Source organism: Photinus pyralis, unplaced genomic scaffold (assembly GCF_008802855.1).
Source record: "Photinus pyralis isolate 1611_PpyrPB1 unplaced genomic scaffold, Ppyr1.3 Ppyr1.4_LG5, whole genome shotgun sequence".
NCBI lineage: Eukaryota > Metazoa > Arthropoda > Insecta > Coleoptera > Lampyridae > Photinus > Photinus pyralis.
Window position 1 is genome coordinate 24,217,929 of NW_022170596.1, and position 18,057 is coordinate 24,235,985.

At 35.0% G+C, this 18,057-nt stretch overlaps 1 protein-coding gene across 3 annotated transcripts in view; it reads left to right on the forward strand.

Moving 5' to 3' along the window:
• Positions 1-6,163: 6,163 nt before the first annotated feature.
• The window catches only part of LOC116172719 (probable cationic amino acid transporter), a 35,330-nt gene continuing 23,436 nt past the window's right edge, over positions 6,164-18,057 (forward strand). Inside the window, exons 1-2 of one of the 3 annotated variants that reach the window (XM_031489986.1) lie at positions 16,042-16,124; positions 16,512-16,717. Coding sequence is in view for 2 of the 3 variants with exons in the window: in XM_031489984.1 (XP_031345844.1) it covers positions 6,164-6,313 (150 nt within the window). In the remaining variant the exon portion in view is untranslated. Of the gene's footprint in view, positions 6,314-16,041; positions 16,125-16,511; positions 16,718-18,057 lie in introns of those variants that run through there. The other 2 variants (XM_031489984.1, XM_031489985.1) reach the window with 2 other exon arrangements.

Consider the following 18,057-nt stretch of genomic DNA (forward strand, 5'->3'; position numbering starts at 1 on the left):
AAATAATCGATATAAATTGTACGGTTTTAATAGTGTTTTAGTTTTGTTTAATAAATATTGATATAAATCGAACCCGAATTTATAAATAACGTTACAATACTTAATGAGGATCATCAGAATAATCTACTTATAGTTTGAGTACGATGAATGAGTACTTTGTAGAGGCAAAATTGAATAATTTAATCAATTACAAGTAATGCGTGTATGTATCACTAGTTTGGAGGCTTCTAAAATGTTTCGAGCGTTAATTCCTTGCGCCAAACTTCAGAGAATAAAGAGTACAATGGCTGTAGAGATCTTTTGTAGTAAACGTGTCATTAAGTCAATATTTTAATTTTTCTCATAAATGGCTAAGTCAGATTTGAGAGGAAATATTACGCAATCAAATCTTATTTCCATTAAGAATAATTGTCAGAACAGTTAATGTCGTTATGAACTTCAAGATTATGAGGTATTCGCAAGTTCTGCTTTGTTGTAACTCTAACGCTTTTGACATAATCAGAAGTCTCGGCACGAAATTTGGCAATTTAATTAAAAGTAAATAATGAGGTACCTACGTGTACAAATTAATCTCCGCTAAACACAATTTCACCTCCCTGATTTACTGTAGGAAAGTAATACATTTTTGGGGAGGCCTGGAGTTTGATAAACAACTCTTGGCGTATATTGGCCTCGGAGCAAAAGCTGTTTGGGAACTAGAGCAACTTGTACGTTACATACACCAGAAGTTTATGACGTAATTGTAGCGCAACGTACCTGGAATGGCCCCAATTGAACTCTATTTTCACCTGAGGGAAAGTCATGTCGCAATTTACAAAAATTGTGACCTGTACCACGCCGGCATTTCGCTCTAAATTGAAGTTTGTTTTCTAAGCACGGCACTTGCTGTTTTCTAATTGTGTACACGGTTCGAAAATCAAATTACAAAGCTCTTTTTCCAACAACAGCACAAGGTATAAACTAAGCAATTCCCATTTATTTTCTTCGCCGTATCTTAATTTCTTTTACTAATAGAACTTCCTACTCAAGACCCACATGTAGGTATATAGCGCCATTCTGTTCTTGATTCTGACGCGCAATTATCCTTTGTTTTGATTTGATCCTATACGTGTATTAGAATTAAGTCAGAACTGAAAATCGCAAATTTAGATTTTCCTAGCAATGAGCAACGTGCCTTTTCCGTGATTTAGAGCTCTACTACCTTTACGTGATTCTGTATATATCAATAAACGCTGCTACGCTCCTACCCACTTGTAGTTCTTTAGTAAAACTCCGTTTAATTGGCACCTTATCCACTACAAGGTTTGTCTATTTTCCTACACGGAAATAAAGAAATTGTCCCTTAACCGTTATTAACCGATATTTTCATTCCTTTCGTTGATTATGCTTAAAGGGTACAGTAGCCACCCTCTAGCCGTGAATCATCCAAAAATTATTACTCACCCTCTAAATTTTTGTAGATTACGTTTTTTATGAAGGTTTTATTTATACTTCGCACTTTTCCACCGAAAAGGGTATATGCATATTACAGCGCATCTAATATATTCATTCCTTTCAATGATTATTCAGGGTACAGTAGCCACCCTCTAGCCGTTAATCATCCAAAAATTATCATCTAATCACTGAAATTACTTATTTTTTTATAAAAGTTCTCCCTTGCTTGTCACTTCTCCATTGGAAAGGTGTCGCCTAATATCCCCCAACTATTTTTTAAATTACGTTTTTTTAGAGAAAGTTCTCTCCTAGTTGGTGCTACCATTGCAAGGATTATTCATTTTACGGAACCTCAGATATTTTCACTTCATGGATTGATTAACTCTATAAGAGTTTGCTGTGTGATTTAAGTAATTTTTCCCCTACCCGTATACAAATATTGGATTTTTCCATAACAATTCTCTCCTAGTTGGCATTACTACCTATACTATACTAGCCCAAGACGTATCAGTTTTACGGTGCATTGCACTTTCAGTTGTTTAATTGATTACATATGCGTAAATAATAGATTAACAATTTATGGATGAAAACTATGTAAGGGAGGACGAATTATATCAGAATTAATGAACGCCAGATACACGGACGAAAGCCACCAGCTTTAGTGAACACCCCGTATTTATTTCTTTTTTAAGAGTTAGAAATAGAAGGTAAAAAAATTGGTTTAATTTGTCGTTTTAGTGGCCGATAAGGAAACGGAGATACCGTACCTAATTATTGAGCTTTCTAGTACTTTCCATTTATTATGCTTGCAGCCCTCAAAAGCTCTCGTTATTTGAAAGATGAGAGTGATTTCAAAACAAGTACTGACCTTGTGCGGTTAACCCAAAATTCCATGTTACAATGAACGTCAATTAGTATAACGAAATAAGCATAATTAACCGTCGCTAATTAGATGTGTTGCAGCAAACCTTAGGTATCAAACGAAGCGCGCTTAATAAGCATTGGTATTAAGACTAGTCCCAGATTTTTATAATGACTGGAAACCGAGAAATTAATTAAAAAAGTACGCCGACCGGCTGTAAAATCCGGTGACCATCAAAAGATCACCAAAAGGTAACCATGGTTTATGAGGATTTTGTTTCGTTTTGGCTTTTCGTGTCAATTTCGTACAATTTTGCATTATACAGTACCGTTTAATTTCAAGGTAAGCGCTTGATATTTTCATTCCATTCATCATAAAGGGAGTTTGTTTTGCTTTGTTTTGGGTCCCGTTGGATACCGTTACTTAATTTGTGCGTTCGTTTCTGCTTTGGAAAGTCGCTTCCGTTTCCGTGTGCCTTAATTCTGTCTTTGTTTTTTTTTCATAACATTTTTTGTGCTGTATCAATTATCTTTGCCTTTTTGTTCGATTTACCTTGAAGAGTACACTCGCAACGCTCTTTAGAACAATAAATTTTCTTTATATGAAACAATCTCTTAGTGGGAACTTGTCCACTAAACAGGTGTCAATATTAAGGTGCAACTAATATCTTCATTTCTCTAAATAATATTAGTAGGGAGGGAGCCAATAGCGACTTTCTATTCGTGAATCAAAATGATTCACTCCCTAACCGTTTTGAAATAACGTACTCTTCTTAATGAAGAATCTCCTTTAATTGGTACTTATCCTTTGTCAATTTTTCGATTATGATTAAGATCATTCGCAACTCTGTATGCGGTAGTAAACAAATTCATCCAATCACTGTTTTCAAAATAAACATGTTTTCATTAAAAAAAATCGTCCCCTGGCGGTTTTAAAATTACGTATTACACTTACCTGCAACAGATATCAATCTTACGGCGAATATAACAAAAATATTCCTTGATTCCCCCTTGATGATGACTCATTTGGTGCATTATTATTAGTAAGTAAAATTTAATCTGCCGAAATTACCCGTTACGTTAATGTCAATTATTTGTAATTGGAATTAAGTTTGGCCAAATATGCGACCAGGTAGCGTAAATAATATTAAATTAAACTAAAAGGATTCATTTTTCTTTTTTCTTACTGCTCTTTCATTGTGCTTTATATTTTAATTTCATGAGCATAAATAAATTGGAGTGTTTTCGAAAAATATGTGCTGGTTTCGGGTAGTTGTAAAAAGTACGGTTGTCAGTGGAACCAGAATAGAACCTTAAATCACTACCAGTTCGCTTTTCCGTGGCCAGTCGGTCTTGAGTACTGCCAATTTTCCGTTGGCTCGTAGTAAACTGAAAATTAAGAGAGGTGTATAAAATATGCTTAACAGGCATCCACCTAAAGTGTCAGAAAACTAGGAACCATTATCTACGTTTGTCAACAAAAAGTAAATGTTTGGAACCAGAAACCTAACACGGTTTCAAGCGCACAGGTGTTTTTCTATCACGATAATTTAAAAACGCGTTGAAAAATGGATTGTATTCATCCCTTAACCGGTTTTAAATTACGTATGTTTCAATGAAAATGCACTTTTGATAGGCACTTATCCGTAGCAAGGTGTAAATTGTACTGTGAATCTAATATCTTCACTAATTTGATTGCTTATATTTAAAGGATTCGCTAACAGCCTTGATTACATGAAGTAAAAAACCCTCTAAATTCAAGCCAATAAGCAAACACAGCACCTGCTGCAGTGTCCTAATTGTCTACATGGTTGGAAAATCAAATTAATTGATCTCTTTTTCCAACGACAGCACAATAAAGTTTAAGCTATGCGATCCGATTACTTTTCCTCGCTCTTTCTTAACTCCTTTTGCCAATACAAGTTCCTTTTTTATCAATGCCTACTCAAATCCCACATGTTCTACAAACATGAATATTGCTTGGGCTAATAACGCCTTAATAACCGTTCTATATGTATAACGTGTTAATTATTTAAATTTTGATTTTATGTCTATTAATATTAAGATAATACACAAACCCCCAACTTTAGACTTTGCTTGTACTGCGTTGTGTACAATCTCATCGGTTTGCTTTCGCTATATTTGCTGAATTATAGTAAACAACTAACTTGTAACGCTGGTTCCCTTTAATGAGGGGTAGTATGTTAAGTGACAGTAACTTATCCTCTCCATTTTCCATTATTCTCAAAAGAATGAGATAGGTACGTGATAATAGCCTCAGCCACTGAGCCACAGCATTACGTACAATATAAATTTAAAGTTACAGTTGCAGCAACTTGCAATATGTGTGCCACTGGCAATGTATTTACAACAAAAGTGCTATCAGTTGTAAACCATGAAATTTGTAACCTAGACGTTGCTTAGAAACGCTCCAATCCTTACGGCTTGGGAGGCTGCTTTCTGGTGCTAGTTGATCCGATGGCAACAAGTTAAGCCCCCTCGGTTGTGAGATTGCATTTGCATGGGAACGATCCCCAAGGCATTTACACCGTTCCATTGTTCTTTTTAGCAACCTGGTAGTTGTTATGTTTAGTCACCCAATGATTACCTACTCTTGAAACCCGTCCGTTTAATAAATGTTCTTACGATGATGTTAATTTTTGTTTTACATTTATTAAATTTAAAGCTACAGGCATTGTTCCGTTAATTAAAGCGTTGCTTTGACATTATTATGGTAAACGTCCTTAAATTTTAGTGTTCTTCATCAAAGTACAACTGAAGCGCGAATTATTACACCGTTCCATTTCATCCATGAAAAAAATAAATTCCTTTGTGAGAAGCAACACTAACCATTAATTTATTTGTTCATTAAATGTTAAGGGTAACCGCCGTAATTATTCATCCACATCTACCTCCTGTTACAATAACTTTAAATTGTCTTAGCTTTGCAAACCCATAAAATTACAATTTTGATTAAACAACTCATTTTGCATAAAGCTAAATGATTATTTGAGTTACAGCACGATTGCAGAATAACGACGGGAGGGTAGTTTTTGAGGGGCGCGCCTCCCTAAGCTAATGAATGAATGAATGAGAGAATACTGGCAGCCTCTACATTTCCATTTATTTGCGCGATTTTCGCACAATTAGGCAGGTTATGTTACAACAGAGATCGATGTTAGATTATTGTGACAGCTGCTGTTTGAGGTTTCTGTTGCGCTGCGGTTTTACAACTTTGACACGTTTAGTTTGAAACTGTCGGCGCATTCATGGACGTAGGTGTCTATTGAAAACTAATCTACTGTTAACCTCGCCGTAAATACTGAATATGCCACTACTATTTGGCAACGTGAACTTTTCAGTATCTCGAAGCGAAAAGCTGTCACGTCTCTGTCTGGTGAACGTAGTTATAATATTGAAAAGTAATGGGATTTGGGCGTCAATTATTTAGTCATCTTCGTGCCGCTCGAAAACTACGAGAGGATTTTGCTAAAATAAGTTTCCCTTTAGGGACCTACCTATACACACCAATTCACAACAAAATTTCAGAACTAAGGAGTTTGGAGAGTTTAAACCGAAATTTCACAATTTCTAGGGACCTTTATTTGCAAGGTTAACGCTTATACTTTTGGAAGTAATATGCATATTCATAATTTAGAACTAAAATAGTGTTTCAAGAAGCAATTGCATAAAAGCTTGGATGAAGAAAGATAATTGTATTTTTGAAGGGTTAAATGATTTCAACGTGGTTTTCGCCGACACTCAATTTAACACGTTGGTGAACCTCAAACGTTACGCTCTAGTAACGTATTCCTTATTCAACTCGGCATAAGCTATTCAAACGCACTAACCTACCTTTAATTACAGGATGAAACTGGGAATGTGGTCAGTGGATCGTGAAACACTTCGACGAGATGGACTGGCTCTTTTTAGTAAACTAATTCGCACGAAGAATGTAGATAACTTTCAAGAGCAAACGCATCCCCAACGTGACGATGATCGCAAAATAAAACTTACGGTAGGTTGCAGTTTCCCTTATTAGCGCGCCAGTTCCATAAAGTTGACAAAAAAACTTTTCTGGAATATAGGACAAACTGATTCGAGGTTGAGTTAGTAAACGGGTCACGACCAACTAGCTGCACTGCATGTAACGCTACCTTTTAACCTTTATTCCACAAATTTATTGTGGTCTACGGGAAACAAATTGCTTTATTAAACACTTTATAACGTTTGTTTTTCACCCGCTTTGATTTACATGCAGACCATTAACTCGAATTGCCAGCCAAAGGGACAATTATTATTGGAATTTAGTTTGACCTACATTAAGATGTATTTGGTCAATCTTTGCTTTGCACGTCACCACATCTAAGCTCATAGTGGAAAAATATTAAATGGCGCTAGGAACTTTTATCCGTTTGAAAAGGAAGAGATTATTATGAAAACGTGATAGAATTTCCCCAGGGATTATTCTTGAATTCAATATTGTGAACAAACAATTCAATGCTCGGTAATGACCTAATATAATATATTTAACATTTATACTACAATAGATAGTATACAGCAAAATTGCCTAAGAACAATTAACATCAGTTGCATCGACGAAAATATACAGTATTCCATTTTGGTAAACGCTTCCCCAGTAACTTCAGAAACAGAATTTTATTCAGTTATTTACGATTAGTTTATACTAAATTAATAATTGAATGTAATTAGCTAAGAATTTACAACAGTTTATACTGTTCCTTGGTTATACCTAAAAACAAGAAAGATTCCTATAAGCTCGTGGTAAACTCTTTCTCATGTTTCGTAGAGAACTCGAGAATCAACGAGATATGTGACCCAAAATGATTTTCCTAAAAATTAATTCCCTTCAAGCATTTTCCAAGGAGAAAGCTGATCGTAGCAGCAAATATTCGTAATTACGGCATCTGTCCCTATGAAATTCGGGTGAGAACGTTCCATTAACTTTTAGGGCACCTTAATTCTATAAAAATTAACTTGTACTAACGTGACAAGCAGCTTACACGTTCTCTAATAATCAAATTCGACAGGAGCGCTTTAAATTTGAAAGGTTTGATTCGGATTCCTGATCCTGATGTTTAAGAAACGTGTCACACAATTCACTTGGGGTATACGTGCCCATGCAATCAAACCCCTTAACACTCGGATCAAAAATTCAGCAGTTGCTGAAAAAACTACCTTACTTTTTCCTTCGCTTACTTGATCTTGCGAATGTGTACGACATACGTGAAAATTTACATACTTTGGTCTTAATTCTCGAGTTTCAGCCCCTCCCGAAAAAAATCCTGCGTACGCTACTGTAACGCGATATGTAACACACTAATTACTCGTGTTCGCTTTCGGCGGCTGTAAAAACAATTTACATATTCGTACAGGAACGGTTGCAAACGGCGGATTCCCTGCAGTTATTTACACAACCGAATTTGAAAAGCAGCATGCTAAAAAACCTAGCTTTTTCAGCATGCTACTTTTCAAATTTTATAATGTGCACTTCTAGAATTTTTAAATTTTTAATCTGTAATCTCCTTAAGGTATGTACTTTAATCCTGTAAATTTCATAAATCTGTAACAGATATTATAGCCAGAAGATGACCGTTGCTCGAAACTAGTCGCTGTTTTTACAATTGTTCTATTAAATTAGTATGGGGAAGGTTTGAAATAAAATCTTGGGCACGAGTAGAAAAATCTGACATGAAGACTCTATCTGAGTCGCACAAACGAGTCAAATAAACACACCATTAATTGATTGACAAAAACAAAAGTTTATTCCGAAACACATGAAACAATTAAAACAAAATCCCTGAAAGATGAAAAAGGATGTTTGGACATAATACCCCGCACGCAGGTGGTCAATAAGTAGAAGACAATGACTTATTATGGACGGGGTGATTGGAATACGCAGCTGTCTGCTTTCTCCGAAGGTGTGGTGGCAGACCTCGTCCGATTCGAGTTACACAGAGAGGCGCGGAGCCCATAAATGTTCAAAAACAAACTAAGTTTATCACGAAATTCGTCTTGTGTAAATGTTGGTTTATCCTTTCTTGGTCAACGATTTCTTGATAATAGTCAGTACTTTCATTCTCGGTTGGTGATTGGTCAAATAATCGCAAATAGTATCCTAGGTAACGTACTGATGGATTAATTATGTCCTTCGAAGAAGCTTACAGCATTGGCTAGTGAAAACGTCATTGTTCGAATGCTGTGTGGAAACATGGCATCCAAATGATTTATGATAATCCACATGTAAATAGATGTATTTGGTTTAATCCGTTTATTTCAGCAATACATGATAAATATTTGTTTTGGAAAATTATCTTTGTCGATGTGCATATTAAACTCTACTGATACTCGAATACAATATAGTACCCTGTTGACTACTGCCTAATCTTTCGTGTCTATCACTAAAAGAGGATATACGATATGGCAACACTAAAAAATTTCAACAAGAAGACCGACAGAAAGTTTTAAAGTTTGCAAAACAAATACAACATCGAAGCCGACGAGCGTCGAAAGCTGAAACGGAAAGTTTGAAATTGAAAATTATGGCGATAAAGGAAGTTTGAAAATAATTACTCCCTATCCACTTAACGTTTCAGTTCGAGTAGAAGCAGGTCATTATAAATTTTATTCGTTCATACTCATAAATAAGATTACAAAATAAACCTCCACGCATTAGGTTTAAAGTTCAGCTTTATTGAGCTTTTAAAAAGGTTAATCGACCCTTCGGCATTGACAATTTTTATTCTGCAGTTTCGGCGCTCCTTTCTCTTTTAATGCCGATGTTATAAGGAAACGACGCATTGTACTTGATAAAGCTTCTCGAATTTCCCGTTCATTAACTTTAGACCTGTTACACGTTTTCGTCGGCGAAAGAGGTTCGCGGATGGAAAATCGTGCCAAATTGTTTTCGAGAGGCAACGTAAAGCTGCTAATTGATTTTGTTCATCCATCAAGTCGTTTCGGCGATCGTTTGTACCATGGTAGTAATCTTGTGAAGTCGTTTACTAAAATGCTGGGCTATTAGGATTATTAATAGCATTATTCTTGATTTATTATTCTCACAGCGGTTGCTAGTCTACATTTCTGACCCATTCTTATACGTTGCATTGCCATTCTTTAGACACTTATGCATCTATTAGACCAATCGATCAATACATTGTCGTTACTTTTGGTTATGAACTCCAAATAAGTTAAAATTAATAAGTTCAATTGTGGGCTGCTGAAAGGATTCTGGAATTTAATAGTTGTAGGAGCGTTTTGGACTGTCACACTCAAATAAATAAATGTAGTTTAGCGCTGAGGCAATGCATTGAACACATCATTTGCTGAAAATGTATCGTCATCCAAGGACATTATGTAATACAGATGGTTTGCTGAATTCGAACGTACACACACCACTCCGCAAATTTCACGATTTTACATGAACATTTGAACATACGAAAGCTCTTCGATCATCGGATCCCACAAAACTGGCACATGCATTCTTCAAATTTGGTCAACAATATCGATACTGGTGTTAAACTTGGATTTCGTCCTACGAACACGACAGTAAACCAGGTTGCAGGTGCACCTGCCCCACTAAACCTTTCGACTTGTAGGTGTGTATGTGAATTCCTGGATCGACCTGTCAGTTATCCACGGTAGTTTCCTCCGTTCTTGAACATGTTTCATAACCTGAGATGGACGGTGAACCTGTAGGTGTGTACCTACTACCTAACTTTCTACACTAAAATTCCCTTAAAGCCCAATGAATTCCCTGTTATTCCTTTCTAATCCTCGTAATTCGCATTGAGTTCACATCAATTCTTTTCAATTCTATTTGCATGTCCATAATTCTCCTCGTTTACACTCAGTTTCTCATAGATTCCTCAATCGGTCGGCCCTCCTTACATCGACAATATTTCATAAAAATCAAAAAATAGAGCTGCAGTAGCGAGAAATTAAATTCTCAGGCGAATCCATTGTTCTCTGGACGTAGTTTTTTGGAACGATGAATTTCTGTGTAGATTGTAAGCAAGTAATCATTGAAAATAGGACGATGGTTAAATCAGAGAAAAGATGCCCAATTAAGGAGTTAAATAGACACAGAAAATGCCGATTACTTCCGAAGATATGCAAGAAAAACTGAAATTTGCCTATTTCGTTTTTATTTTTTTTAATGTTATTTGAACAGAAAAATAATTAGAGAAACACTTTCTCATTGTCTCCATTTCCGCTCGACAAGGTAGCGTTAAGAGATTTCCAATACAATGTTTCGTTTCTGAAAAACCATTATCAGTTGGGAGCTTTGGCACGCACTTTGTTTAGATCCTTGGCGTTTAATTGAAAAAAAAACACTGCTTCTTAGGCCATGTGGTTTCGGATTATATTGACATGATAAATAGGATACGTCCCCACATAACAGTGAATAAACATCCCGGTATCATTATTGCGTCCGCACGTATGTGTAATTTATTGCGTCTCCTAGAACGGATAGGAATTATTAAACTATTGCCGCGAATGTTGGTTTGGAATCGTATGTCGTGGCTAGAATCGTAACCAGATTTCAAAAATTCCCAGTATTTCGATATACGAATTTTCAGTCATATTGAATCATTCGTGCATCCTTTCATATGCGCCATTGTCACACCCGTATATGGATTTCGCCGTATATTATTGCGTCCTGCAATGTTGCCAATGTTAATGCTCAGTCATTCCTTGTCTAATCACATATTCAAGAGGACGTTGATCCGGCAGGAATTAATTTAATTATACGAGTCCAATTGTTTTTCCTTGTAAAGGTGTGGGACTTGGTATAAAATTGGTAATTACTTGTATTGAATCTGTAAGGTAAAAGTAAATAATTAAAAATAAATGAATGTTTTATTAATAAGTTATTGGTGATCGATTTCGCTTTTATTTAGCATATTCGGATCTTAGCATCAATTAAGAAAGGTGCGAAGATGCTAAATAAAAGCGAAATCGATCACGTATAAGAAAACATTCATTCATTATTATAATTACTTACCTTATCCACAAATTAAACAATTTTATTGAATAGAATTTTTTGAATTTTTACATTTTCGATCAGCTCGGTGTTACGCAATAATGCAAAAAAATTAAGTGTACGCTTGTAGTAAAAATTTGTTTTGAAATGGTGGAAATAGTATAAGAGGCGTCACGTTTCAAATTGAACCCCGCCAAGTTAATATTTACAGCCATTAAAGTGGGTCAGCTGTTAAACATCAACCAAAAATATTCAAATGCGAAATTTAATTTGTTGATAACCAAATACCACCTTTTAGGTTAAACCAATTTATTGAATAGAATTTTTTGAATTGTTACATTTTTGGAGATCAGCTCCATTATAATTAAACGTATCTGGACGCAACAATGTACTTTCCGAATGGAGAGTATAATAATTATCCTCATTTAAGATATAAAAAGATGATTATCTTATCGAAATGATGGCTATAAATAGCTTACAGTGTTGCCTCATGTTGGACGCAATGATATACCAACTTTGTAAAACGTATACTTGAAAGCGTATACTAATTTACCGCCCCTAGCTGCAAAGTGCTGAACTAAAAATATACAACTTCGTACGAATTGCAACTATTATTGCGTCCACTAAAAATTCGTTATCTTTTAATATCTCGAAAACGGCAAGAGATGTCTCAAAACTGGTTTGTGCTATAGGAATCTGTTAAACCGGTGCATCCTTCGTTGATAGTATGTATTTGAATGATAAAATGGCGGGAACATGGAAATACAGGCGATGCCTTTATTGCGTCCGATATTCGGACGCAATAGTTCGAAGAACGCAATAATGTGCGTAATTGGTAAATGTATGGACGCAATAATGATAGAATGGTGTATATATTTGAACATGTATTAAATATACCTAGAATATATACGTGCCTTGTAAAAGATAATAGGGATATGCGAATAGGAAATATGTCAAATATTCTGAGAATAACCTTAAAAGAATATTCTCCATTTATTCTGATCTGAATATTCTCAGAACATGATGCACTTGGGATATTCTGAGAATAAAGTTAGAGAATATTCTTAGTTTATTATGAATATTTTGTGGATATTTCGGATATTCTGAACATAAATTTGAAGGAACGTTGAAAAAACGGAATCCGTTTCTTCTCAATATTCTTAGAACATGCTCTACAGCTAGAGGCTACGCTCTTATAAGAACGAAACATCACATATCCCATATATTTATCCTGAAGGCTATATACACCACACAATATTGTACTAAATAGAAATTTTTGCAGCGATAACATCTACATAAAGTTGGCCGAAGTTTAGCAGATGAGATCTGTAAACTGCATATAAGTCACGTTTTCCCATTACAAGTGCATAAATAATAAAAATAATTTTTAATTCAAAACAAGTGTCTAACGAACTAGTTACCTAAGAGAGACATTTTGTTTATTGAAATTAAGGTGTGAAATCGACACGTGATTGTGACAAAACCAATGTTCCTCGTACATCCAGAGAATTTTTTAACAGAATATTCAATACCGAAAAATCAAGGAATATATGAATAGTGTCTTGTCACTAGTTGTCAGTATATTTATTGCTGAATATCCTTGGAATATGCCATACGAAGGTATATATTCACAGAACATTCTATGGAAATTTGGAATATTGACATACTTACCTACTAGCATATTAAAGAATATTCAAAGAATATCCTATGTTATTTGGGTCAATCGTGGTGATTTTATACATCATGTTCAAAAAGTAAGACACATGAGATGACTTCATAGTTCAAAAGTAAAAACAAAATATTATATTCGTTACATTTGACCCACCACTTTAAAAAAAGGCTCGCAAAATGTTGGCCAGTAGGTATTGATCCAGAAAATAATCGACATAATTTATCGTCAAAGTAAGACTTGGTTGGATTTCGTTTATTGATGCGGCCTTCCTGATGCAGTTTATCAAATGACTCTAGGAACTTTTTTGGTGGACATTTCCTTGGTGCTAATTTTTCACCAGCAGTTTTCAGATCATACTTTTTAAACGATATCCTTTTTTTTTCTGGACATTTGTCAGTCCGCAATTTTTCTTCCCTATAAGACTATACTTATGAGGTATATCCAGAAACAAAGTTCATTTTTACTGGCAAAATAAAACAAATGTATATTAGGAAAAATAATTTATTGCAAAATAATGTGAAGGCTTAAAACTATTTTGCAAAGTAGCTAACACCATTTTTGTAGGCATTTACCGTAACGCAACACTAATTTTTGTGTTCCTCCGTCATAAAACGTTGACGCCAGTAACTTGTAACATGTATATCATTGTCGTTATTGAACTTCTTACCAGTGAGGTTTGCTTTAAGGCTTACAGAAAACCTAAATATTCAGAACTCCATAGTCAAATGACTTGCATTGCAATTACTGTAACATAAAATTTTACATTACACGGTCACACGGGGTCTCTTTTAAGTTGCCATCAAAATAAACATTTTTATTGAAGGATTACTGCATATTTGAGATATTTCCGTTTCATTTTGTGAAATTCAAATAATTTTTGTGAAAAAAAATAATTGTATTTCAGGCAGAAACAGACATTTGAATTTTGGAAAGTAACACAATTTAAAAACGAAATATTATTCCAGAAAAATGTTTTGTTTCCATTTATGACACACTGGGTCACTGACTGCCGCATGATTCATAAACTCTAAAGTACTGTAAGTAATGCTTAAAATAAAAAAGTAAAAAATAAAAATAAAAGCCAATATTTTCTATATAATGACATAATAATAAAACTTTTTTACGTGTACCCTTCTGCAGGTTGACTAAATCCCAAAATGGTCCCCATATTACTATTTACAAACTGTTTAACTGTTTACCTGACAAAATCAAGCAAAGTGATTTTACATCATACAAAGACAAACTAAGAAAGTTCTTAATTGCAAATGCTTTTTACTCTGTTCAGGAATTTATTAATTACAGTAAGGATAACCTGTCATAATTATTAGTTATACATTTCATATACAGATTCGATTTATGACGATTGTAAGTAGATGTACAATGCATGAAATATATTATTATTATTATTATTATTATCATAATGAACGATTCAAGTAACAACATCAATATATTGTCGAAATATGCCTGTATGATATTAAATTTCAATTAGTAATATGTTCTGAACTATAAATGATTTTCTCTTAATTCTCCACCGAAATACGCTTGACCTTTTTTGAAATTAGTTTAAATTGCTCGAAATATGTATAAACTCAAATTGACTAAATTGAAATTCAATGCACATCTTCTGAAATTGTGTGTATAATTTGAATTAAATGTGATACTACTGATTTAAAGTTGTGAAAAGTGTAGTTGCAGAAGTATCCATTTCAGAGTGAAAACAATATGTAATTTGCAAATTGGTTCGAAAAACATAATCAAATCGTTACCAGAAAGTATTAAACGACAATTTAATTTGTATAGGTATTATAACATGCGTACTTCCTAACAAAATTAATTGACTAACACTTCGAGCGCTCACCTAGAGAAAAATGATAAACGAAGTTGACATATTTAGAATGAAAAAGGTAAGCATAGAACAGAACATCAACAAACAGATTGTGTGACACTTATCTTACACAAATCACTCATAGATTCTACTTTGAAAACGTTTCCATTGTCTTTTATAAAAATCATTCCGCCTCGCGACCACACGTTGCCCCTTTTGAAACGAGCAAGCGCTTCCTTCAAAATGGCTAAACGCACACTTGTAAGGTCTTCGGATACAAAAATTTGGGAACCCTTCAGCAACTTTGCATTGTGGAGAACCTTTTGCTTGTCACCGTAGCTGGCAAATTTTACTATTATAGGACGCGGCTTATCCTTGTCCGTCCGGCCAGTTCTATGCGAACGTCGTATTGCGTTTAGCTCCAAATTTACCTTCATAGTTTTGGTGAGGGTATCCAACACTGTGAGGTCAGTATTTTCCCTTTCAACTTCTGGTATACCAAACATGAGTATGCAGTGACGACGCGAGTATTGCTGCTGCCTGTCTAACTTTCGATTTAACGCATCAATTTCACGCTCCCTCAGCTTAAGTTCTTCTTTAAGTGCGTTAAGCTCGGCCTTCCATTTTTCGGTTTCCACTTTGATTGCCGCATGGACTGACTCATTTATCGTCTTCTGCAAAGTCTCCAAGTAGCTTTCGTTTTCCGCTTGCCTACTTACTGTTAGACATTTTATCTCCGGATCTTCTTTTAACATATTGCTAATCATCACTTTCTTTACTTCAAGCCCATTATTAAATTAACACAAAATGTGAACCGTTAACGAGTCAACCACTATGTCAATTATTATTATTGTATTGGTGGTTGATTGTGATATTTAACGTGTTCTGCTAATAAGAACTTCAAAATGAGTTTTAGGACATAAAATATTAATTGGAAATTAAAATTCGAATGCAATTGTCTTATTAAGTACGCCTACGTCTACTCCTAGAAGCTTTTGCTACCTACAGATTTTTTAAATGCAGCAAAAAATTTACGTAGTCTTGGCCTCATATAGGTTTCCAATTTATTATGTATTAGGAAATTTGCTGTATTGGGGATACTTATCGCATTGAATGACAAATTGCTTATTTACCACATTTATTAATAATTAACATCGAATAAAGCAACGCATTGTCTTTGACAAGGTGTGTAATTGGAGAAAACAAAATATGTGGTACGGAGTCCAAATCACGTTTTATGCACGTATTTTTTAAGTTACATTGTGGTGTCGTTTTGCCGTTTTACGAAACTCATCTCATTTCTGGTTCTGGTTCGGGGATATCCGGTAAGAGTATTTCACACTTTAATATTACGCAGTGTGGGAAAAACTTGGTATCATCATTGACTCGGTATTAGTCAATGGTATCATTGCGCACATAAAGGAACATAGGGATTGGCGCACAAATTAGCACAAAACCAGCTCAACATTTTGACATTTAGCAATTTCGAGTCCGAGTTAATATGCAAGACGTGCAGTCAATCACAAAATCGAACGACCTACAAGAATTTCATTCACTTATAACTGTCAAATAAAGAATACTTGTTTAACCATCAATTGATGGGGGAAATGCACAAAAAAAGCATCAAATTACCAATCAAGTTGTTCAAAATTTTTAGTGTGCTTCAAGTTCCTCTGAATTTCTCCTCATGTGTCCTTTAATTTTCCCTTAAGGTACAGGAAAAGAAAATAACGGTGCTGTATAAAAAAAATCACCACGTTAGGAAACCACGCTCGGGGATAGCCCCCAGATGTCGCCGACCCCGCATCATGTAACCCGAAGTTATTAATTACACGGCTCGATAGACACAAGTACACTCCTCGTCTATCTACAAGCGTTCTTCTACGGGCTCTCATTTTCTGCCAGCCAGCCGAACAAGGTAAGATGAAAAGCTACCTTTTTACAAATAAGTTTGCAAAAATGTGCTAAAAGTTTCCGGGAAAATCACAGAATGGAGCTGTAGATTGGAACTTCTCGTCGAGATTAAATTCTCATGCGAATAAATTGTTATCTCTTTCCGAGCAATGATATTCTTCTTCACGAAACCCAAATCTTCCATATTATTTGTTCATGAATGTTTTTTTGGATACAGATCTTTAAAAGCAATTTTAATATCACGAATGCTAAATACTCAGTTCAGTCCTCCTTTTTAGTTTCATTAGCTGTGAAATGACTACACTGACTTTTTAAATAACAGCTCTTTGTGGCAAAGAAAATATACCGGCGCGCTTAATTAGTATGTCCTTGGTCGGAATACAATATTTTATTGCTAGTCAATCGTGAGTATTTTACGATAGTTGTAGTGTAGTATGTAGTGTCGACACATTCAATTTGCTTCTCGGTATGCATTTATCCAACGAGTAACGTTCGCGGATACTCACTAGAATTTTTCCGTGTAAACTGTCATAAATACTCTTTCCAACGCGGGGCCCAAATATCTGTTAGCTTTTCTCTGCGAGGTTAACAATCCCGTTATCCAAAGCCGCACGTTTTGTTTTAACTTTTTATATGGGACTGTAAAGTAAATGCCCTCGTTACCAAAAGACTTTTAAAACTTTTCTGGATCAATTTTCCGCTGAACAAATGTCGTGAGCTCTGTAGTTACTCGAAATTTAACAAACTAGATACTTGCGGTGGATCCTCCAGTGGTCCAGGCCCAAAGGTCTTAAAATTTATTAAATAATTATCACCTTTTCCAATATAATGTTCAATAAGTCATCATTTTGCTTTAAAAGCTAATCATGATCACTGTACTCCTAGAATGCAAGAAAAACTAGGCTGTCCTTATAGGACCCACAAACGGAAATCGTGCTGAATTTGTATTTCTGTAATGCGAACTGGTGATCTCAGAGCTGCATAATTTTTTGTCTGCTATTTTTGCAACAAAAGCCTTAATATCTGAGACTTTCCTAAAGCTATTAAGATGACAGCGCGCTATAGAAATGAAATTACGAAGAAAAATCGATGATCATTTCCACCAATTCCTTACGGATTTTTTCAATTCCCCCAGTCATAAAATTTATTGGAAAATTTAACCCTCCAATTTTGACACTCTGTAGACTTTCTATGATGTGTAATGCTACTGTTACATGATATATGAAGGCATTTGCTTTGACCCTCTTAAATTGAATAAAGTGTAGTGATAACGTGAAGGGGGAATGTTATTGCGCGCAAATCTTTGTTATTGTTAGATAGTGACATCTAGCAATCGCCAATGTA